Source organism: Oreochromis aureus, linkage group 19 (genome assembly GCF_013358895.1).
Source record: "Oreochromis aureus strain Israel breed Guangdong linkage group 19, ZZ_aureus, whole genome shotgun sequence".
Classification (NCBI taxonomy): domain Eukaryota; kingdom Metazoa; phylum Chordata; class Actinopteri; order Cichliformes; family Cichlidae; genus Oreochromis; species Oreochromis aureus.
In genome coordinates, this window is record NC_052960.1 from 17,058,629 (window position 1) to 17,084,068 (window position 25,440).

Genomic DNA, 25,440 nt, shown 5'->3' on the forward strand with positions numbered 1-25,440 from the left:
TATATTCAAATAATCTCTTTATTCATTTGAATTTTTACACCACTAAAGACAGGGATAGGTTCACACAATGGGCATGGATATTTTTCAGTTATTTAATGGAGGAGGAAACTTTTAATAATAAAAATAAGACCCATTTCCTAAATTCTCATGATGCTGAAAGTACAGCCAAAAAGAGGAGCAATAAGACGGTATGTGCCAGATTGACTTCTTTCACTTGCTATTGATGTTTTATTCTGTACAGAGGGACAATTTGTACAAAATTAATCTAGATATATATAACACTACATGAAACAAGGTAAATCATATATACAATATTAAATGAAGCATATAGTACAGGTCACATACAAAAAGGACACTTTAAGTTATGTTTTGGAAATAATATGTTAAAATTAAAAGATCTGAGAAGATCCTGCAGAAAGAGAACAAGCCACCGAATCGTTTTTAAATCATCTCTTCTCATCATGGTCGACTTGTTTTTCAGCACTAAAAGGAAACCTCCGACCTCTGACTCAAACTCATTAAAACATCTCTCCCAGCAAGCAGGACTGTTTCATAAACAGAAATCAGTTTGGTGAATGGCATTCCTCCAGGGTAAAAGGTACATGTTTAACATGGTAGTTTTAATTTACATCTTTTTGCATTCAAGCAAATACAGTATTAATACAGTTAACAAGCCAAGTCACAATGTCAGTTTATTTTCAGCATCTGGTATTTTTGCGGCCGTTTCACGCCGGCGTGTTTCAGCACGGAGCAATCCGAACGGCCGGAAAAAAAGAAAGAGAGAAAAAAAAAAAAAATCCAAAACCTGACATCCACACTATTAACCTCCAGAGACAATACAAAGAAATACAACACGTCAAATATGAAGACCTCTAGCAGACCTTGGTTTAAACAATGGTACTGACTGGAAAATATTTCCTAAACTTTAAAAATCTTCCTCGCTGAGAAGGACACAATTTATAAAACCTACAAACTAGAAAAGTGAAAGTAGGACTGGTAGCAAAACAAACATGCTACGTCTTTACATTTGGTAACTCTTGTGGGCGGGCTTTAAAAATCAAAACAAAAAAATCGGAATAACTTCTGTTCGACAATAAACCAATTCCATATTTAATTCTTGGAGGATATTAAACCAACTTATTCAATAAACATAATGAGCAAATGTTCCGAGTAATGCTAAAAACCAACTAGTTGAGTTTGCAGGTGTAAATTCTCTCTATTCAACACAAGAAAAACTCACCCTCTATTGCATTCCCTTTACATTTCCCCCATTTATTTTATATAAATATATTTATACCCTATCTTACATCATCACGTGAATGCACCATGCTCTGCATTTCTAGTCAGCAGGCACCTGTTACATGTGACTGAGAGCTTACAACACCTTGCTACAACCAATTCCAACAACATAGGCAGCAAATACACAATTTTCATGCAGTACCATTGTTTGAACTGTAGGCTTTACCATGGTCTGTTTTTTGTTTTGTTTTTTTTAAATATTGCCAATGAATGTCAGGTAGCAAGCATACAAAAGAACGGCATATGGCACAAAACAAATAAAAAGTGTCAAGATGTCCACAGGACAACTAAGTCTTTACTATCCATCTTTTCTGGAGATTGCAAGGCTAAGGACAGGCCTCAGTTTGGTCTTAAGTGGAAAAAGAAACCAAAACAACAACAACAACAAATAAAAAAAAAACAACCCAAAACACCAGTGACTGGAAACAACGTCAGGTCTCCCTGTTAAAGTCACGGATACAAACATGAATCGAACAGAACACAACAGTCTTGGCACTGACAAGATGCGTGTTACAGCAAAAATAAAGAAAACATACAACAGGTAACAGAAAGTTGCGTCTTCTATCTGAACCAATCGGGTCTGTTTTTGTTCCCTTTGACAGAAAACAGAGAAAAGACCAAGAGACGATCCTTAGACGTTTAGTCAGGCAGTTCCTAATTTTCAGTATCCATCCACTGTGAACACATTTGTAAGAAGGAATGAAGAACCTGTGTTGTGCTGTCTGTACTCTCAGGTTCCACATTTACAGTGAGCGCACTGTGACGTGAGAGGAGAATGGAAGGTGAACAAATGAGGAAAATGACGGGAAAATACGGGTCTAAAAGTCACACACATATACTACTACTCCTCTTCAAATAAAAAAAAAAAAAAAACCTGAGAAAGCAGAAATCTGAGGGAGGTGGATACAGGTTTTCTGTGCTGGAGCAGCAGGAATAAGGAAAACTAAATATTCTAGGAGAGGGGAACTGACGGGAGGGGATGGAAAGCCCAGCTTGGATCGCCAGTGTAACTCTGGCACCCGGGCATAAAAGATGTCCATGGCTGTAGAGTGTAGGAGGGTTAGTTGAACCAAGAGCCAGCAGATGGTGGGACCTAGAGTCCATCGTGGGTGGTCAACATGTCTTCAGCTCTGCGGTGGGACTCCAAGGCTTTTGTGGTGTAGATATCCTGAGGCAACTCCGATTTGCGTCGCATCATGGGTCGCTCTTTCCGCTGCTCATGCTGCAACTGTTCGAATAACAGAAAAGAACAAGAGGCGAAAAGTTGGGCTCGTTTTTATTTTCAGGGTTATTAATAAATCTTCAGGACAGTGACAGATATCACGATCCAACAAGTTACAACTACACAATAGCTGAGTTAAGGTTTAATGCAATATATTTTATACAGTTCTTAGTCATTTGCATAATACTGAACTCTAAACTGCCATCACAACACACAAAAAGAAGCATGGACACACACAGACAAAAAAGTGGTTTTCCAGTAGTCCATTGTAGCTACTAATAACAATGATACCCCGATTCCAAAATGTTGGGACGCTGGGGAAAATGTAAATAAAAACAATGTAATGTTGCTAATCTCACATTTTATACACAGTAGAGTATAGAAAGCATATCAAAGGGAAAAAAAAGGATAATGTTAAGTAAAAAACATTACTCATTTTTAATTTGACGTCAGCAACACGTCTCAAAAATGGTAAATAGCCTGTATTTGTACAGCGCTTTACTTAGTCCCTAAGGATCCCAAAGCGCTTTACACTACGTTCAGTCATTCACCCATTCACACACACATTCACACACTGGTGATGGCAAGCTACATTGTAGCCATAGGTGCCCTGGGGCGCACTGACAGAGGTGAGGCTGCCGGACACTGGCGCCACCGGGCCCTCTGACCACCACCAGTAGGCAACGGGTGACGTGTCTTGCCCAAGGACACAACGACTGAGACTGTCCGAGCCGGGGCTCAAACCGGCAACCTTCCGATTATAAGACGAACTGCCAACTCTTGAGCCACGATTGAGCGAAACAAAAGGCTACAAACTTAAGTGGTACTTCAAAAGAAACAGCTGGAGGAACATTTGGAACATTTAGCAGCTAATTGGGTTAATTGGCAACAGATCAGTAACATGACTGGACATAAAAAGAGCATCTAAGAGAGAGGTTTTTTTAAGAAGTAAAGATGGGCACATCTGCAAAAAACTGCGTCTACAAATTGTGAACAATTTCAGGATAATTGTCCTGAAGACTTTGGAGATCTCATCATCTATAATATATAATATCATCAAAAGATTCACAGCATTTGGAGAAATCTGTGTGTGCGAGGGACGTGTCCAGATCAATACTGGATGCCTGGGATCTTTTGACCCCTCAAGCAGCACTATGTTAAAAACAAACATGGCCTGCCATGAAAATCAGTGCATGAGCTCAGGAACACTTCTACAATTCACCATCTGTGAACAGAGTTCTCCGTGCCAGCCGCAAATACAGATTAAAGCTCTATCATGCAAAGAATAAGCCATATGTGAACATGTTGAAGAAATGCTACGGTCTTCTCTGGGCCAAAGCAGAAAACTGCTCTATGGTCAAACGGATCGAAATGTGAAATTCTATTTAGAGAACAGCTTGCACATCTGAAAAGGCAACCTCAATGTTTAAAGGAGCAACATGCGGTCAGATTCAAAATATGTCTTTCAGTAAAGGCCTTGCATATTTCAGCAAGACGATGCTAAACCACATACTGCATTCTAATACAACCCCAGCTCATAGTAGAAGCTGAACTGGCCTGCAGTCCAAACGTTTCACCAACTGAAAACATTTGGTGCACCATGAAACAAAAAGACAAACAAACACAAAAAAAGGAAAAGACAAAAAAGACCCAGGACAGTAGCTAGAATCCTATAAGACAAGAATGGGACAACATTCCTCTCCTGAAAGTCCATTAACGGGGTCGCCTCAGTTCCACACATTTACAGACAGTGGGGTTTTTTTTAAAAAAAAAAAAAAAAAAAGAGGGGCTATAGAGTGGTAAACATGGCCCTCTCCCAACTGTCTGAGATGAATGATGTCTACCATCAAATTCAAAACAAGTTCTTTTTTTCTTAACATTATATATTTCTTGAGTGTAAATACTTAATATTTTCTGTGCTCTACCGCAAATAAAATATGGGTTTATCTGCATTTTACAGTTTCCCAACTTTTATGGAATTGGGGTTGCAACAATAATAATAATAATAACAATAATAATGAATGACGTCCATTTGTAGCTAGTTTTAAAGTATTAGGTAATTTTAAGGGAAAAAGATAGACAGAGAGAAAGTCAGGTTTACCTGAGTTGCGCCCTCCTCAACTGTCTTTTTTAACCTCTGAACATCTTCTATCAAAGGGACATCCGTCTCCATTGCTACAGGACTATTGAGGTCAGAGGAATGAACATAGATAGAGAACTATGATGAAAAAAAGAAACAAAAAGAATGGAGAAAAGACTTTCAGTTGCATGCAAAGAAGAATTAATCCAAAAGGTAGTGAATGATTTAAAAAAGGAAGAGTGTGTCGGGATCAAAATGATTGAAAACATTTTAAGTCATGATTTTAGAAATTTGAGTTTTTACTAAGGAAATATAAAAAAATATTGTATCACACTTAGAAAATAAAAAAAATTCTAAACTAAATATTTGATTGTGCCTCCACAATGAAGCCAAGTTGAGCTCTTTGGGGCGAAAATGTTACGTTTTTGCTTTTGGAAAAATATGGAAATATCCTCATTCATATTAATACCAGCTCTCATGGTTATGTTGTAAATAAGCTACAACTAGCAGGTGCTTGTAGCAACTAGTTTAGCATAAAACCACTAGCCAGTCTTGTGCTAAGCTAAGCTAATCAGATGCTAGTTGTAGTTCCCAGTTTAGTCTGAAGGTATAAGAGTGATATCAATCTTTACATCTGAATGCTGAAATATTCCTTTAATGACGCCTAGCAACCAAATATCATCGTACTTTATGATGATTTCAGTTTTAAAGAAATGATTTTGGATTTCTAACACCAAATTTTTAGCCCAATTCAAATGCCTCCCATAGTTTATCAGATCTCTGTAGAAGGATAGAAATTCCCAATTCAACCATTCACCACAAATACACACACTGTTCCTCATAAAGATCTTTCCACTGTTACTACTGGTAATACTAGGGAAAAATGAATTTCCAAGCTAGGGTTTAAACAAAAACCACTAAACAAAACCTCAACAGGAAAGAACAGAAAGGAAACTACAATTCAGCAACACAATTTTACACACAGGACACGCAGAAAACACACCTGGACCCAAGTATTTGGACAGTTTTGCACATTTTCAGTTTTTCCTTTAGGCTCTGTGTTTCGGTAATGACATCACAGATGGCAAAATAAATTCCAATAAATTGGCTTAATTGGAGTGTGTATGCACTAGAACAGAAAGAACTTTGTATTTGACTGCTTTAAGACAGTCCATTCACTCACCCAAAACCATTATTTTTATAAAACCTTCCTGATGAATCCATCCTCTATCAGACTGATGCCATTTAACTGACTCATCAGACTGCAATCATCTTTAGCTGCTTGCTTCTGTATATCCTGCAGAATAAGGAAAATTCGACTATCACACACACTGCACCTCTATACATCTGCATTCACCATGCACCATTCACTGCACATATCCAAGCTGTGTCAGAATCACCACCACATTTGGAACAACCTGGCCTTAGTTCTTTATGAGGAGAATATATGTAGCATTTGTTTTTAATGCAGTATTTATCAATTTACCGGCAGCACTTCGGCACAGAGACTATCTGTCCAAACAGTTAGGGTCAGGAGTGCATATCATATAGTTTGACACACAAACAGACTCACAAACAGTTAAGAAGGGATTGTGTTTAAATAACTTCACACACTGCTCACCTGTGGATTTGATTTGGCGAGGTTCTCAATCTTGAGCCAAGCCTCTTCGCGTTCTTTTGACTTTGCCTTCTCCCTGTTTAACAAAGCACCAACCCTCCTGTCACTAATCGGTTCCAATCCTCTGATTAATGCGAAATCCAACACAACAACTCATCTGCAGCATTAAGGCTCACTGTAATTATGCCCCACTTCAGCATCGCTTTAAAAGACTGAAAGGAAGATGAGACTTTGATGCTTACTTGTTTTTCTCAGCCCTGTACTGCTGTGTGCAATCATCAAAGAGCTTTTGATTCATCTCCATGAAAAGCTTCAGAGCGTTGTAGATGAGGCCGTGGATGGTCCTATGAACACAAGGAAAAGGTATTGAGAGTCAAATAAGAGCAGCAGCATTTGTGTAAAGGTCACTTTTGCCCTGGAGGATCAAACCTAAAATTATTACCACAGACTGACTGAAAATTTAAAACATACATTTTAAACAGGTGGCATTAAATGAAGCATATTGACAGAATGAGTGCAAACATGTATGGGGATTACGCCTCCTTTAAGCCAGTTTTAATTTGAGTCTAGAGTGATGTGAATAGAGTTGAGATACGAAAGTTCAGCAGATGAAAAGTAACTGAGAGAAATATGTGAACTACTGTGCCAGGCATCATGTCAGATTGATGTTATGTGTACTCAAAAGTACACACAGAACCATCTCCACACCAGATGCAGCTTACTTGTTCCAGTGGGTTTTTGAGTTGCGGTACAAAGCGGGGAACATAATTGGCAGAATCTTTGCTGCGTTGTCGCTGATCAGGCTCATGATGTACTCGTTGTTCCAGTAGTACAGAGCTCTCTCGGCCACCTAGAGAGAACATATACAGAGTGTGTATTTAGGACACACAGCCACTACAACTTAAACACTTCTTTGCAGGGTTATGAAAATTGTGATTATCCATCCGGTACCTGGAAGTGGGGGCTTGAAACACATTTGGCCAGCTGTCTGAAGAGAGGCTCTTGCACCTTAACAAACTCAGAGGGCTCAATAACATCCAAGATCTCCTCCAGCTCATTGAGGAACATCACTTCCTTGGGGCTGTGAGTCTTTGGCCAGTACTTTAGTAGAGCCATTACCACCTAAGTAACCAATCAGGAAGAATAAACAGACAGCAGCTTTGAGCTTAAAAATAAGGAAAGTACACTGAATGAAAAACAAGGTGTCACAGTGTAAAAATCAAACATGCGCATAAATTACAAAGTTTCGACAAACAGCATTAAGTTAAATGACAGCTACCCTAGCATGTTTTTATTAGACATACCGGCTCAGTTAGAGTGCTGTCCTTCTCCAAAAACTGCACCACGCAGTAGGCCAGCTGCAATTCACAAACAAATACATTCATTGGACAGTCAAAGTATCTGAACCTATGCACAAGCAAATTAAAAGGAAACGCAGCAGGAGACACGAGACGACTGGCTGAGACATGTAGCGACTGAATGACCTGCTGCTTTCATGAAAACAGGAGTGTCTACACAAATCATGTAACAAGAACATATGTATACATATATATTTTAAAAAAAAAAGCTTGTATAGCTTACCTGTGGATGGTAGACACTGAGTGATTTGACTTTGTGCAGAGGCAATAAAACCTTCAACAGGAAAATCTTGTGCTCTTCTTTTAGTGGTAAGGCAAATCCATTGATTATGCTGTCAAAGAAAAAAAGAAAAAGCCATTAAAGAATCATTAGAACATCTAAAACACTGTCTGGTATGATGCAACAGCTTGAGAAGAACTTATAGCCTTTATATTCAGAAAGCTTTTACATTTAGTTTAATGTGTTTTGTACTAAAATAAAAAAGAATTAAAAACAACAACTCAGATTTCATAATAAGCACAAGGTGTCCTTGTGCACCATACCTTCCAAGTATTTCCAGTAGTTCAGCTATGCCGTTATGGTGCTCCGTCTCATAGATAAACCTGTAAGAACAAATTCAGACTTGTTCAGTAGCAATAAACAAACTCTAGATAAAGGAGCATTTATCTTATCAAAAATGAACTCACCTATAAAAAATGTTATTGATCTGTTTTCTGATGTATGCTCTCAGCCCCAGGAACTTTCCATAGATCCTGTGGAGGGTGGTCTTGAGAAAGTCTCTCTCTCTGGGATCCTCACTGTCAAATAGTTCTAGGAGCTTTGACGGATGGAAAGTGAAATATTAATATTATTATTATTTATTTTGCTTTTCAAATTTTTTGGTTACTACCATTTTCTTGATTTATTTTTACCCACATAATAGATTTTCAGAGTTCCGTTAAAAAAATATTAGGCCCTCTTCTTACCTGCATAACAAACTTCTGGTCAATGTATTTCTTCGCTATGTTTGGCTGGAAGTCAGGCGATTCTAAAAACCTAAGGAAAAATTCATAGACGAGCTGCAACAGACAAAAGCAGAATGCATGCAAGCACATTTTAATCAATCTCCGAGTGTCTTCTAGGTAAGAAATAAACGTTTTTCGACTGCAGAAAACCGAAGGGAATAAAATGTCAACCTGGAGGTGAGGCCATGCAGCTTCAAGTGTTGGCTCATCCTCTTCAGGATCAAACTCTGCTCCAGTTGGGTTGGATGATGGAGGCAACGTTCGAAACATATTCACAGCAAACTGAAACAAGTAAAAAGGAAAACGATAGCTTACTGTAAATGTTTATGTTTACTGTAAATGACCGCATGCAATTTAAGCAGACTTCCATTTGTTGTTTTGTTTGGGAGCGATATGAACTACGACTTTAGGATATTAAAAAAGATATTTTTGAAATAAAATATTGTCCACCGTTAAACTAAACATAGTTATAAAAGATATTTCAAATAAACAAAAAAGAAAAAAAGACTGATTGACCATAAAATATGTTTTCTTTCTAGGGTAATGGTAGCTTTGTCCTTGTAATTGGGCTCCAAGGGTTTAGCCCACAATAATCCAAGTATCTTGTGTTTCTGGTCTCTCACAGTGTCAACTGACTCCCCTGTGGGCTTCTTCCCCACAAGGCAGATCATGGGACAGTGCAGGTGGCCTACTAAAACACTGAGTGCCTTGTTTGAAAAGACAGGCTTACAAGGTAGATAGACTGTCTGCGCTGTGCTGTGCTGCACTTCAACCAATAACCAAGGGCATTTTCTTCATTTTAGAATGAAAAAGAGAAAAAAAGAAGAGGAAAAAAAAGAAAGAAAAAAAAAAAGAGCGAAAGCCACAAATAAAAATAGGACACTGCATTTTATGTAACAATTGTACAGTCTGCATTTTGTTCAACCTCTATATGCATTTCTGATCATTACAGGTAATCTTTTCAAAATGGGAACAAAGCTATAAAAATACGCAATTTAAAGGTTACGTTGTGTGCTGGTTAATAATATAGAAACACAAACACAACTGCTACACAACTACGAAAAAAACTTATCAGCCGTCTTCTCTCGTAAAGACTGATAGTTTCAGGTAACTCATGAAACAACTGAGCTTTATTCCCTCAAACAACAAGCCGGCATAAAACTCAAATATTCTGTTTTGTTTTTATGCTCCATTTAACCGAGTTAAATGCTTTATTGTTGACGTGAACAGATGAATGCAACTGGATACAATAATTCACAATTATATTGTTTCCATCATAAACAATTTAATTTCAATTCATATTTATCATAAAACACCGACAAGTTAACAGGGCCTTCATTCAGACAAATGAGCTAGCTGGCAGTGGTGTTTCCATGTTATGTTCAGCTCTTTCATGTACATCAAACAATGAGGACTTAATAAGCATTGTTATGGCCCATCTAGGGGTGGCCAGACCACAACATAAGAGTGATCCATCCTCGTCAGACCCCAAGCAGCCACATCACACAATTGGTAAAGTTTGATAATTATTTATTTACATTTTGTTGATTTGTTAGTTTTGTTATTAAACCAAATGACAGCAACTTGCCTTCCAAACTAAGAAAAACATGAGAAAACTATAATCAAACAAAAAGCCAGTCCACCCCTACACACTCCTGTGTAAGGCGAACAGCACTGAGCAAGTGACAAAAGGTCTGCTGGTTGGGATGAGCTGAGGATGAAACAGCCTTATGTTGTGGTCTGGCCACCCCTAGACGGGCCATAGCGTAATTGGGGGCTCGTCCGGGAGTTAAAGCCCGGACCTCTCACATTGTACAATTTGAACTAATAAACGGTTAATTTAACTGAAAATTGATGCAAGTCAAATAGACATTAGACCACCAACCCGCTGAATATATATACAGATTGACACATCTGTGGAAATAAGGAAAAGGCTACAAATGATGGCCGATTACTGGTGAATACATTAACCCCGTAATGTAACCAAGTACATGTTACATTTTGCTTTCAGGAGGAAGTGGATTGCGTAAACGAACATGTAGACTGCGTGTTTGGCGTAATGCTATCAAGCAAAACGACAACAGTTGCTGTCTGTGGTGCATGATGTGCAATAACATTTCTAGACAGGCGAATCTCAGGATGTGGTAGCATGGAATCGGATATGTGTGGTACTTACTTACTGATCAATTAGTGCATCTCTAGTTAGCACAATTCCTCCTGTCATAACAATCTTGTTTTACTTTGATTCATTTTTTAAAGGTTAAGTTGCTGCCGCAAAAAATGAAAAGACCATTCTTTCATTACTTCCCAAAAAAAACTGCTGTAGCTCCTGAAAATATAAAATGCATCCCTGTGTGTGCCAAGAGAAAGTCCTCTGCTGGAAAAGACCCCTTTTAATGTAAGAGCTTTCATGTACTTTTTCTCTCCCATTCCCAGTGGCTTTAACCTACTTCATTCTTTTAGAAAAAAAAGTCATACAAGTGACAAGAAGAGATTTTCTTGTTTAGAAAGGGCTTACACATCAGTAATGCAAAGTTAATGCTAGAAGAAAGCAAAAACTCAAACTTACGCCTTCAACTTCGGATGCTTTCTTTATATATATTTGATAGGGTTAAAAAGCCTCATATTGCTCGTTTTTCCTTAGTCATTGGTAAAAAACAAAACAAAACAAAAAAAACCTTTCAGTTTCCTGTCTGGAAAAATAAATACTGAAAGAAGCCTCAGTAAAAAAAATATGTGAAACTCGAATGAATGGGAAAAAAAAAAAAAAAAAAAAAGGATAAATGGGGGATCTGAATGACACCTGAAGCAAGCCAACCATGATGTACAACACAAACACTCCACTGAAATCTTATTGGAAACATTAGCAGAGACATTGTTCTGCTGGGCAATCCATGCTCAGTTCTCTCAAATTGCCTCTGTCGTGCAACAACTTATCAATATTCTTAGCCCAAGTTTCTACCTCATCTTTAGCATTAAGGACAAACGTAACTCCCTTCAGCTCTACTGACCATGTGAACCACCTCCGGGTAGATGGGCTCTGTGATGACGTTCCTGTTGTGGGTAATGTACTCCACCATTTCGCTTAGAGCCGCCCGCTTCACTTCCTTCCATTTCAGGTCACTCAGTGGGTCAGACAGGAAGTCAAAAAGAACGCAGCACTGTCGCAGCTTCTGGATGAAGAGCTTCTCCTGTTCCGCAGGGGCCACATCTAAAGAAAGATGGAGAGGGGGAAAAAATTAGGTGGGTGAAGAAAAGGCGGAGGGAGAAGAGTCTTGGGACAACTGAAAGAGTGTTGAAGGCTGAACAGTGGTGATGAAATAAAGTGGTTGAGAATATAGAAGAAAGGAGCCGTATGAGGGTGAGCGAGGGGGTCACAAGAGAAAGAAAGGGGGGTGGTTTATCTGTCAAGGATGACAGCTAAAACTGCAACATGTAAAATGGCAACAAAGTGAAGAGTAGCAAATGAGTCACGAAGACTGAGGGCACTGAGAGAAAGACTAAGATGGTTAGGCTAACAGAGCAGAGCAGAAAAGACAGGATGGAGGATAGAGGGAGAAGGATTTGGGAACTAGGTGAACGGTCACACTAACCATTTCACACACACTGAGAGATGTCTAAAGGAACCTTAGCTAGTCATTACATTTGTCCATGGTGGTTTGAAGACTCTCTGTTTTGCTTTGATTCCAACTGAGCTCAAGAGCACAGGCTTACAAACAAACAATCTTTGCCAAAGTGCACACTTCACACATGAAAACCCAAGGAGGAAATAACCATTTTCAGTGCTACCTGCTCATGGGGTGCAGTAATAACACATAGTGACACCATAATTATGTAGTTACTTGACACAACTTTGATGTAGCCCGTTTCTCTCCCTCTTTTATGAGGTTTAATGTTACCTTTGAAAATCAGAACTGAAGAAAAGTCTTCACAAAACCCCAATGCCAACAGAAAACCAGCTGCTTATCTAAAAACTATAAATGAAGACCAAAATTCTGAAAACAGAACTGCATTTTTTTTAAATATTGTAGGCATCTACAGTAGCAAAACACTGAAAAAACAAGAAAAAAATAAATATACCTAGTTACTAAAACTTAAAGTGGTAAGGTATTCATTTGCAACCTTACTGATGCCAATAGTGGCATCTTTGCGGCCTCCAGCTGACATACAGCAATGCTACAGACAGGGAGGCACAAAGCTCCGCCCCCCCACTAGCAGCTGAACATGTCAATATTTGCACAACTGATTGAAGCATCTTAAAGACCGACAGTCTGGGCTCTAAAAGAATGAGAGGTCAGTAAAGCTTCCTTTTCAACAACAATAAAATACTAAACATTACCTAGGTGGTGCATAAATTAAAATTAGCCATTTAACTATTACTCACATGAGCTGTCTCTATCATTAAGGTAGCGACTAGTGGCTATGGCTAATAATAAAGTGATCTTTTATTACTGTTGAAGTTGGCCAGCACTGATGTTTGCTGCCTATGTGCAACACTAATAAATAAATGTTGAATAACAGCAAAAAAATATCTATTTGTCTAAAATGTGGTCTGTTTCCCATAACATCCCAGACTGAAGCTTCAAAAAGTCCTCCTTTTTTTTTTTTTTTTAAATGTTGCCTCTTAATTTGGTCTTTTTTTGTAACCCTATGTGGCATCACAAACAGTATTTTTTGAGTATGAAGTTTAATGCAGTCTAATTCATATACATGATGAGCAACTTGCAGTAACAGAGTCCTCTGTTCAAACCCAAGATGCCTAATCTGTCTTTTCTATGTGGTGTTTTCGTATTCCTTCTCTGCTTGTGTGGTTGTTTCTGGAGCTCTTTTTTTCCTGATCATCAGAAACATGATAGGTTCAATGTTGTTGTTGAAGTGAACTTGAACAAGAAGTCAGGGATTCATAAATGTGACTTAACATTATTTAAGTGTGCAACTTTTTCAACAAACATAAAAATGCACCCTCAAAATACCCCCAAAATACACCATCTATGCTGACAAGCCAGAAAAAACTAAATAACAATCACTCCAGCGCAGCAAAACTGCCCCTGTGCCACATAGTTACTAATCAGTAAAGGTGAAGCCTTTACTGAGCACTGGCACTTAGACTTGGATGCAGCCTGCACTGGAGGAGGCTGATGATGCTATGGGTGACTAGAGGTACATCATATATATGCACAGCAAACACTCGAGGGGTTGGTGGGGGGGGAGGGTATCCCATTTGTCTTCCATGAGTGTACTGCAACTTGTGGGCTTAGAGCTTACAATTACTGAGATAAGCAAATTAGGTTGTGAGGCAAATTATGATTTATGAATTTAGCAGAGGACTAAAATGAGAAAAAGGTGTGCATATGCACCAACCAGCAACCAGCTGATAACACTAAACTGAGCACTGCAAACTGGTTACTTGAAATCAACATATAATCATATTATTCTGAGATTAATTAATTCCATCTAGTCTCATTATGTTTTTCCATCTTGTTTTAATTAAAATTCAATTAATTAGCAAATAAACAAACAAGTAGGCAATCATTGCGACTTGATAGACACTTATGAGGAAACAGCTAAACATATTCAGCCCTGCCCTACTTCTACTGAACCTACACAAAGAGCGACAAAGTCAACAGCACACTATAGAGGATGGTGCACATGCACGCGCGCACACAAAGCCTGTGTGTGTCACATTCTTGCAAACAGGCAGATTCTAGGTAAGAAGAGAGATCTCCTATTCAGACATAATGGAGACTTGGCTCGGACACTCACAAATACACACACACACTTCTGCAGTGTCAGTTTCAAGTTGGCCAATTTATCTTGATGACAGTAACAGATTGGGAATTCCAGAGGAGAGGGCAAGTGTGTGCACAGCCATTATCAGCCACTTCCATAACGATTTGACAGTCGATGGGGCTGTCGATGGAAAACACAAGGAGTGAGACAGAGCTTCATCCAAGACATATATCTTTTTTCATTATCCCGTCAAAAGCAGGTGAGAACCATTTCCCAAAATTGACACAGCGTTTTTTTTTAGAAAAAGGCCTGTAGACTAAACTTGAGGAGCAGCATTTTAAACTCCCAATCTGAGATAAGTGGAACTCTAAGAAGGCTTAAATTAACATTTATTATCTTTTTAAGCACCAAAGTCCTTAAGTGAACCATTCCTATCTATAGCCTATAAGAACTGTGTTGTAACATATTTGGTAATTGGACCTGCAGGACACGAAGCTGTCCTGGGATCAGTTGCCATGCATTGCATCCTTGACCATGCCAGGCTTGTGGCACTCTTATTACATAAGCCTGTCTACGCTGTAAAGTTTCTGTGCACTCCTAATGTACAAACCACGTTGTTGTGTAACACATAAAAAGGCCCAGTGTTGTGGTCTCAAAAATGATGTTAACCATAGTGTGACTTCTATTAATATAACTCATAGAAGCCTTAGGTGGGAAGAAGCATGTGCATGAACACACAAGCCCAAGCATCATGTCTTGTGGAGAACAGAGAAAGATTTATCTTAATACCCCTCTATTCAATCCTAGATAATAAATAAGTGGGAGTCACATTGGAACCATAGTCAATACGGTTTCCTCTGTAAATGGGTCAAATGAACAGCTGCTGGTCTGAAGCCGGGACGGGTTTGGCAATCTGCCTTATTGACGGTACGATATGATCAATGTAAACACTGACCAATTACTATTTACAGCACCAAAGAAAGAAACTGTGTCATAGGTTTGACAGTGTAGGAGGAGCCAGTTTGGCCACTTTCTGCCATTTCAACAAATTTGAATGGGCTGTAGGCAACACCTAAAAATACATCCATGATATAGATGCTGTCAAGTGCAGCACCCGGATGAAGGTCCCTTTTATTGTTTGGCAACAGTTAAAAGATATGCATCATTGACGCCCTTGAGCCACATTTATAGCTGGAGCTTCCACTGTGACTAATAATGGCGAGGAGTGCGTCTCAGTGCTTGCTGTTTAAATAATGTCTGACGAAACAGACAAGGAGGCAAATAAAGTTTCACATATAAACTTAGCTTTGGATCGAGCCCATTGTTCATGTTTTCAGAATATTTGGGAGACAAAATGTATCACCACACATTTCATTTGTTTACTTTGGGCTTATTTTTCACAAACTAAGTACATAAACCCACATTTCTGTCAAAGTATCGGTGGAGTGCCTAATTTACCACTGTTCAGCTAACTGTGTCAAACGAGTATAGTGTGAATGCATTTGCTCTGCTAACAATACTTGTAGTGTAGTGCGTGGAAGGCTCAGTTAATCTCCTAAGACTAAGCAAACATAGATGCACGTCTTCAAGTCTATCCCCGAGATGAGTCACCATATTCCGGTATGCATTTACACACCTATGCAAGTGTACATACCTTTTTTGTTTAGTAACAGAATAAGTGTGTCACAAAAAAATGCAAGAGGAAGAACTGAATTGAAACACAGCAATTAGCCTGATTCATTCATATGCCAAGCATGAATGGCTATCAGTTTCAGCTGGATCAGGATTTAATTTGCAAAGGCTGGGATAAGAGATGTTTGATCTGAACACGGCTGGAACGACGGACTCACAAAGAGAGGAAACAGAATGAGAAAGAGAGCCCGATTGTACCACAACACTGTTGTCATTCAAGGCATTTGCCTCTGTGGCTCAATAGAGAGTAATCAATAATTGCCTAAGGCTTCATCTAACGCTGGGCTGCACCCGGAGTACAGTGGTAACAGGCTGGCCCTTTCAGACATGACTGAGTACATTGTACAGGCATTAAGAGGCAGAGTCCGATGTTGTAATCCTAAAATATTGCTGCTATGCTCTGACAAAAATGGCTGAGTTACAGTGTTTTGCTTACAAGACGTGCACCCGTGAGATGCCTTCTGCTTTGAATTTCTTGTTTTGAGCAAAAGGTTGCCTTCAAGCATGCCACTGGCAAGCCGGTAACAAGGGAAAAGGGTGGGGGAGCTGGAGAAAGGGGTTGCAGGCTGCTGCAGAGCAGTGGCTGCCTATAGCCCACTCACTATAAGATGACAAAAATACACTAGGCCAGTTAAGAGTCACCGAGAAGGTGAAGCCATCAGACAATAGATGACTTCCACTTAGCTCTTCCTTACGGACAGCGATTTCCAGCTGCACAACAAACCCAGAAATACACAATTACATCCAAACACAAGAAAAACTAAAGAAGAGACCCTTCCCTAGGCTATGACCTCACTTCCTTTGACATCACTAGCTTGGCGGGGGGATGGGCAGCTAGCTACTAAAACCAGATTTTTTATGTAGCTCCCGGATCTCACGGCTAACCACCGAAACATTAAAAAGCAACGACTGCTTCTCCGATAAAACCGCTCGCTTTCTAAAACTAAGACGCAATAAGCGTACACTAAACGGCTGACTAGCCAAGCCAGTGAAGGGGAACAGGAGCGCAGCAACACACATCTCTCTCTCGCTCTTCTTAATTTCCATAGGACAATACAGGAAGAATAATTTCTCCTTACATACCTCTGAAGTGCACAAGAGCCACCGGCTGAAACGGCCCATTGGAATTGGGTGCATCCACAACCATCCTGTCTCCAGATTTATTGCATGTCAACATCTAAACCTCAACCAGGAAGGCGATTCCACTCAGGGCGAGAGGCCAGCCTCCATTTTAGCACAAAAGCAGATCAGAAAATGAAGCTCTGTGCCGCTGGAGGGAACTGGCTAGTTAGTGACGTAAACCGCGAAGGGGCCAGCTGATTGGCTGAGCCCATGTTGCTCTGGATCAATCGAGACGAGGACTGCTGCGAGAGAAGGGAGATGATTGGATGAGAGCTTGCATAGGAGGTGGGTCATACGTCGGATTTTTTTTTTTTTTTTTTTTTGGTTTTGGTTTTGCTCCTCCTTTCCACTCACTGGTCTCCTGTGACGCTCTGCAAGGCAGGCCCTGCTACAGATCTTAGATCAGATTGACTTGAATCTTTTCTACAGTTCAGCCATTAGCAGGGGGCTCGGCATAATCTGACTTAGGATAAGCAGCTGGAAATAACTTACTCTGAGAGAGAGAGAGGCCCTGGCTCAATCTTCAAAGTCTTTCATTGTTTCCTCCTGTCATTTCTCCTTGGTTCTTTATCAAAGGGAGCTGGAGAAGAGGGTCAGATGGGGGCTAAAGTCTCTGGATTCAATGAGCAACACAGACAAGCGGAAACCACATGAGAACTGAGACCTGGACGGCTCAGGGTTGAAACAACAGTGGTCTCCAGCAAGAAGAGCCACAGAGAGCCAGTGGAGGCACTGCATACAAGATGAAAGACCCATTTCTAGCATGTAAAACAATGTGAAATTAAATAAATATAAATAAAATGAAGCTGCAATAAAATTTAGTTGGTGCCTGACATACTTTGTGAAAGTGCCTTATGAATCGCACACTGTTCTGAGCAATGGCAGGACATACTGCATTATGTTGTGAGTGATGCCGGCATTCTTAGTACAATTAGCTGTAAGCAGGAAATGAAAGCGAGAACACAGAAAATTAAATGCATAGAGACACAGAATAGAAACTCCAAACAGCAGTGGTTTCCTGTCTCACAGTTTACCTGATCAGACAAATGTTAAAGTTAATTAGAAATATGAGACAAATACTACATATCTGAGTATGCCATGTCCTACATTAATCTGTAAAATGTAGTATTCGGCTATGCTTATTTCTTCAGTTACTGTTAATAACGTGACAAATGTTTTTGTTTGTGAATAATTACTTTGGGAATGTTTACTCCAGCACAAGTAATTCTTGAAGACACTGAATGATTAATCTGCATTTCATCTTTACATAATGAAGAGGCTGTCCTGCTTTTCATGTGATTTATCAGAGGACACAGTGAAACCACATTCACACCACAAGACAGACCAGGCTTTTCATAACAGAAAGGGCTTCACAAAGCCATTTTCACAGTCATTTCAAAACAAAGGGACTGTGCTGTGTTGCAACAATGGACACAGTCAGACAATTAATTGGAATTTAATGAAGAGTCCAACAAAAAGGCCAAGATGTACAGTATGTTCCAGCTATCCTGAGTCTCTTATTAGTCAGTGTTCGCCCCATCCTGATTCCACTTAAAAAATGTTGGATACGTTCAAATAATTTACAAATCACAATTAAGCAAACACAGAAGAAAATGCATTAACTCTAAAGAAAATGTGTTGCACAAAAAATGTTTTATTTAAAAGACATGTATATTTTGCTTCCAAGGAGACACACTTTGTTATTTTTATAGTGGTCTTGAAAAATAGTTCTTCAGGCATTTTGAAGGTCTTTCAAAGTTTTTTCAAAGGACCATTTTCAAAGGAATGGTCATGTTTTTTCACTAAGCCACTTAGCATTGACCTATGAATCATTCAAGCATAAAAAGGCCCCTAACGCAAGGGATGAAAAAGAGTTGTGCCCACACATAACACAACTTAGCAAAACACCCTGCCTTGGCATATCTCCCAAGGCTGTGCAATGTGTCCTTAAAACATTTGAGGAAACTGAATAAATGGATCACAGAAGCAAAATGACAGGGTAAAAATTGTCTACAGTAGATGAAGCAAAGACCTGACAGAAGACGCCGTAAATGCATCTGGTTCTTTAGTTGATCCATTTACTGTTCTCTAAAGCTTGATCAGAAATGGTCCCAGTGGAAGGGTGGCTGTCAATAAGCCATTCTTAAGGAAAAGAACAAGGAGAAAAGGCACCAAATTACACAAGAACTGGACTCAAATTTAGTGGCAACATGTCTGATGAAGTGATGAAATTTGACATTTTTGGTTCAAATTATTGTTAGTATGCATTCAGGCCCTGTCATGGTTTGGGGCTATGTTGGAAGCATCTGAGTGGCAACAGTCCAATTTTCGTAATCTGACAAACACACTCTCAGTGCAGTACAAGCATACCTGGATAGAAAAAACACACAATGGTACATTATCAGTCATGAGCTGTCCTCCTCAGAGCCTGAACCTTAACATTAATGAAGCAGTGTGGGATCATCTTGGCAGAGAAGAGAACAAAAGGCAGCCAACATTCAAAGAAGAGCTTTGAACGTCCTTCAAGAAGCCTGCAGAACAATTCCTGAAGACTACTTTAAGAAATGACAAGAAAGCTGCCTAAGAGAGTTCAGGCTGTGTTGAAGAATAAAGGTGGTCACACCAAATATTGACTTTCAAGCTTATTAGAATTGTACAAACTCTATTTTTGCCTTATGTACTGAAATTCCATGTATTTTTGCACGTTTCAATCAATCGCTACACCTATTTCTCATTTTCCTAGCAAAATATATGCCTCAAGACCTTTGCACAACACTGTATATTGCTTCACTTATAACAGAAAAATAAATGTCTTCATTATTTTAATTGGTAAAAATTTCTCTTGGCAAGTAATTTCTGCATTAGCAGGTACAACAGTAAGTTTACTTTGGGTTCTCTGCACCTCATTACAGTGTGAATTAAAAGTCATTGAAAAGAAGCACCCAGTGACACAGAGGAACATATTAAGTAATTAAAGCAAAGGCAGAGGAGAGGAAGGCCAAGTGTATCGCAGTTCTTATTCTTGTTGTTCTCTTTCTCAGGGGCCAAAGCCTCTCCAAGAGGTGCCATTACATTCCACAGCCATGACAACGGGAACCAGTATTTACTGAAAGCTGCCACTTACTTCCTACAAATTGGACATACTCAAAAGCTTCAAATACCACTGTTACTCTATGAGAAATACTTCTGGTTTCTGACATCTAGCATATTAGTTCACTGTTAAAAAGTCCCACTCAAAACCCACAGCACAATTTATCCTATTGACACGTCTGAGTGGTCAATTATACATTATGTCTCTCCCCTAAGGCCTCCACTGTTGTACGAAAGTGTTGAAAATACAATAATAAGCCATACTGTTGCACTTGGTGCCATACATACACAAACTGTCTTTTACTCAACAGATATACTATTTATACCTATTTAGAGTCACATGTCCAGGGAAATCATACAAAAAGTAATTAATTTGTTGAAAAAGAAATCTATTTAAATAATGCTACTTGTCTTATTCTCAATATACAGTCAGCCATAGGGCAGTAAGGCTTGAGATTATTGAGATTAGAATTCAATGAAAAATCTCAACATTACAGCTCCCAAAATAACAGCTCTTCCATTTTCAGTCAAAAGGTGGCAGCACAGACTGGGCCATCTGTGCAAGAGCCTTCTGAAACACAAAGCTACTACTAAATGTTTTACTAACACCTGGTGCAACTTGCTGTTTACTCGCCTTCATTAAACATGCAACGTTGTCCTACTGACAAGATTTTGTCCATCGCACCAAATGAGACCATGTGAACCCACGGTCGCGCTCCATGTAAGAAAGAAACAGATAAAAAGTTTCATATATGCAGCAGATCTAACACATGCATGACCTTTGTACACTTGTAACAAGTTTTACTTTTCATTACTATCAAAAGCATATACACAGAGGACAAAAGTAGTGTCTATTTTTATGTATTTGATTACTGTGAGTATTGGGACTCAGTGTACTCTTGGGGCATATCTCATGATATATTAATATAGAAGAAAACATTTAAATACTTTCCAATAAGAGTGAAGAATTTTAACCTAACCTCGGCTAAGCTCCTGCACGTTGTCCTAATGAAAGACCTTCACAGTGAGCTGCTGCTCAGAGTAAGTCAGTAACTAATAAAGTGTGTGGGTGGTACTCACTTATTTTTTTCAGTCATTGATTAATAACTTGGTTTAAAAAATCTGCAATGAAAATGTGAACAACAATAATCACAATCGAGTTCATGTAAGTCAGGGTGTAACATGTACATATATGTTTTAGCATTTCCATTAATATTCATGTTAACATTTAAAGCTCTTCAGTCTCTGCCCTGCATATCTCACTGATCTGGTCTTCATCAGCAGGTTTATTTGCAAGAACTCTCATTAAATCTCAGAAACGTGGGTGTTCGGGCCATTTCTTTAAGCTACATGTGGAACTCTGTACCTCCTCACATTCATGCACTGGACTCATTGATATAATTTAAGACTGCTCTTCAAACTTTTTAAACAAGTTTATTCACTTTGATTGAAGCCATAGCCATATTCTCTTTGTTTTATTTTATTTATTTTATGATACAACTTTAAATACTACTTTTAACTAACTGCTAAGCTACACTCTGTTATGGTATGTTTCAGGTTTGCTGTTTTAATTGTATAAGCCCATTAAATGTAGTCTTCTTCTTCTTCTATTATTATTATTATTATTATTATTATTAAAAAACTCCCAATACATGTCCAACATGTATCCAGTGCTGTTAATATGACTTATGTAATTTTCACAGTCATCAGACAGCTTTATTGATTTGCAGCCATCAGATCACCTCACTGCAGGGTTCAAGAGAACATTCGGTAACAGAAACACCAAGCTAATTATTACTTTTCAAATTATCATTAGACAAACTGCCACACTCTGCCAACCGTGTGCGTGTCTCACTCCACCTCACAAGCTGTCTGTGCTGCACGCCTCTATTGTTCCTTTGTAGTGTCACCCACCTCATCCAGGTATGAGAACAAAGCATAGCTGGGTATAGTTTACAGGAAACCACTTAGGCCAAATCCTGTCTGTAATGTGGGGTGTAAAGAAAGAAGCCATGAAAGATTGATGCAAATGTTCAAACCTCAACCTAACTCAGAGTCAGCATCCGTGCAGTATGTACCAACTGAATCAGTCAATACTGTAAATTGACAAACTGACAGTGGGACATAGTTGCTATAATTACAGGTGTTTGTTTGCTGGTTTGTTTAATATTAATACTAAACTGACACTGAGACAAGTACAAATCTCCCATTGCAGTTATCCACATGGCTTGGCCAGGCTGTGTTATAACATTAGCTTATGCAACATTGTTTATCTGACATGATTAACGTTACGGGCCATGCTCAAGCTTACGTTTAATGTTTGATTTGGAGTTTTTTTTTTTTTTTACTGTTATCCAGTGGCCCAGATTCAAGGATTCTTTCAGTCCATTCGTTCAGTGTTATCTTACATGAGCCCTCCACGGTGGGTAATACCTGCTTCTTCCAGGTACGATTGCAGATACAGCTGATTGCACATCATTTGCATTACAGATAAAGCTGATGGGCAGTCTGCTTAGATATAAATTATGTAGTGAGACCTCAAGGTTAAAAAGATGGTTATGAGGATCCACCAAGGCTATGAATTGTTAATATGATTCCCTTCATCCATAATGGCCAAACGTGCAATCTAAGATAAAGGTCAGCTTGTGTTTTCCAGAAGAAGTGTAGCTTATCTCTGCATATAAGGGAACTGTAGTTGAGCTGCATTTGTAGAAGACAAGAAGAAAAGAAAGACAGCTCCTTTTTGGGATACTGTATACTGAAGGAGGCATACCGGCTAGCTCGGGTAGCTTCTGTAGTTCTCTGTTAGCACTGAGGGGGAAAGAGGAAGTGCTGAATCTCTTCTCCCTCTTGACGGCCGATTGTGACCCTGGCTGCTTTACCCTCATCAGCTGAGTTGCAGGAGGCACTTTCTTGTTGGAGCCCTGCAGAAACAAGAGTCACAGAGGAAGGGCTCTTGTTACTAGAGCAAGGTAGGGCAAGGTAGTTCCTGCCCCAAAGGAAATGGCACAGGAATTATTTTTCTCAAGTGTCACTGCAGAGTCCAAGGGAGGAGGAGGGGGAGCAGAAGGGGCGAGGGTGTTGCAGTTAAGGCTCAAGTTCCTTTCTGAATCAGATCGGGCGATTCTCAATTAAGCAACCTGATCACAGCCGGCGGTGTGCTGTACTGCATCTCCTGACAGAGATTGTGATGGACCTCAGTGGATAGAATAATTGAACACAGATGGAAAGGATACAGCTGTCAATGGGAACACACAGCAGGTCCAGGAGTCAATCAATCAGATCTTTTCCAAACTCCACTCAACATCACCGATGTACAAATGACAAAGACAAAAATAGCCACGACAATGGCTGGTATTACATGCAGATGTCAAACAGGGCACAGTGGGGGTAAAAATAGGGCTTGAATGCAAGCATTTTCCAAAGAAAATAAAGTCATAAGATCATGCCACAGGTCACATGAGTAGGTTTGCCTGAATTTGAGGACAAAAAGCCATTATACTTGAAGAACAAAAGTGCAATGCTCACAGAAAGCAGTAAAAGCAGAAATAGTCGAGGTAGCGTTATAATATGTGCTCATGATGCATATGATATGCATGAAGTCTGAAAACTCATAAATCAACAGAATCAGAATCAGAAATACTTTATTAATCCCGAAGTGGAACATGCTTGCAGATCTCCTCTCTTTCACCTATTAATGCTGGTAAAGCATTTAAACACAATAAATACAAAGAATTGCATAAATAAACAATAAGTAAAAGTGTCAGAAAAAATAAAAGTTTTGGCCTACAGACATTAGATCCACGTAGTAACAAATGCTCAGTAACCTTAACTTTAGTACTTATAGTTCAATGCAGGTCCTCGCTGGACAGTGAGAAGTTTAAAAATACTTACGTCTTGGTCACCTGCAGGCCCATTTTTACTCCCAGATTTCTTAGATCTTCCAGATTTGGAGGAGTCCTAAAGAGTGAGCACGGGAATTAATAAAAAAAAAAGAAAAAAGAAGAAGAAATAAATAAACAGATACATGAATACAAATATTCAGTATTCCTATCCAAGTCCACTTTACCTTTTCTTTTTTGCTCTTGTGAGGCATACTGACATGGGAATCCCCAGTGTCAGCAGTGAAAGTGTGGCCACACACTGACAGCAGGCTCCTGGTTAAAACACGTCTGCTCGTATACACTAATAATGAGGCTTCCACGACTGACAATTCAAACACCATGTGACTAAGTCGGAGCCGCAAGCAGTCATCCTATTTGTACGGCGGCTGCACAGCACTACTCACCCTTTGTAGAGATGTAGTTAACAACTGAAACAAATACAGTCTATGTCCGCTGTCAACACCCAACTTACTCTGGCCATAGCTGCACTTTCCAGCCCTGAACGAGTGATGTGTCTCCGGTGTCGCTTGTAAACGTGGACTACCGCCACAAGAGGGCAGGGTTGTACATGGAAAACCGGAGGTAGCTCTCTCTCTGTGTGTGTGTGTGTGTGTGTGTGTGTGTGTGTGTGTGTGTGTGTGTGTGTGTGTGTGTGTGTGACCAGTTCAACCATCTCCTAAACGGGGGCAGTCATGCTCTGTCAGTGTCCCGGGATGGCCTGCAAGGCACCCACTTAGTTGAGGCTTTGACAACTTTTAAAAGTTATGTAACAACAGATATTTTGCAAATATGACCGCCAGAGGGGGACTGGACTCCTAACTTTTCCCCTCAGACTGGAGAGGAATTGGGCTCAACAGTTTTTAGTATCTGTTTATCGACTTAATTTCCTCCTGCAGGCTCGTATTCTGTGTTTTTTTAAGCATACATAATAATTAACATTATTGGCTATAAATTATAACTATAAGTCAGCTGGCTAAAGTTGCTGTAGGATCCAGTCAGTACAGTCGCTTGCTTTGGAAAACAGCATATAACAAATAAAAAAAAATTAAGCACACTTGTTTCTTCAATTTATGCCCACAATGCAACATCATTCCTACAAATCCTCAGGACTTAAGGTGTGACACATTTAAATGAAAGAAAATACTAATTGGATTTGCTAACTAGTACTTTATTTTTTTTAGATCTCGTATTTTTCCATTTTTTTTTACACTTAAATCATGAATGCAAAGTTTGAACACTATGTTTTATTGTAACTGAGCTTCTGAATCAATAGACCAACTGAGTAATAACAAAATGTCAAAAATAAATAAACTTTTACAATTATTATTAAAAATTCACAG

At 39.2% G+C, this 25,440-nt stretch overlaps 1 protein-coding gene and 1 long non-coding RNA gene across 5 annotated transcripts; one reads left to right on the forward strand and one right to left on the reverse strand.

The window, feature by feature from the left end:
- Nucleotides 1-24,555, reverse strand: ppp2r5ca (protein phosphatase 2, regulatory subunit B', gamma a). Of its 4 annotated transcripts, XM_039603336.1 has the most exons (16): nt 24,286-24,555; nt 24,111-24,176; nt 22,990-23,140; nt 11,594-11,793; nt 8,754-8,864; nt 8,544-8,636; nt 8,265-8,395; nt 8,121-8,180; nt 7,801-7,909; nt 7,524-7,577; nt 7,171-7,341; nt 6,942-7,069; nt 6,462-6,563; nt 6,223-6,295; nt 4,623-4,739; nt 1-2,527 (listed from the first exon to the last, which is right to left on the reverse strand). In XM_039603336.1, the coding sequence occupies exons 1-16, from the start codon at nt 24,439-24,441 to the stop codon at nt 2,393-2,395; spliced, it is 1,857 nt and encodes a 618-aa protein (XP_039459270.1). In that variant the 5' UTR covers nt 24,442-24,555; the 3' UTR covers nt 1-2,392. The 4 variants fall into 4 exon arrangements, with proteins under 4 accessions (XP_039459270.1, XP_031614072.1, XP_031614073.1 ...); XM_031758212.2 differs by lacking the exons at nt 22,990-23,140; nt 24,111-24,176; nt 24,286-24,555 and adding an exon at nt 17,088-17,307; XM_031758214.2 differs by lacking the exons at nt 22,990-23,140; nt 24,111-24,176; nt 24,286-24,555 and adding an exon at nt 17,088-17,307 and having other exon boundaries at nt 2,392-2,527; nt 4,623-4,704.
- Nucleotides 17,277-17,959, forward strand: LOC120434856. The gene is made up of 2 exons (XR_005609395.1): nt 17,277-17,411; nt 17,703-17,959. It is a non-coding gene; the product is annotated as an uncharacterized LOC120434856 (long non-coding RNA).
- Nucleotides 24,556-25,440: the final 885 nt, after the last annotated feature.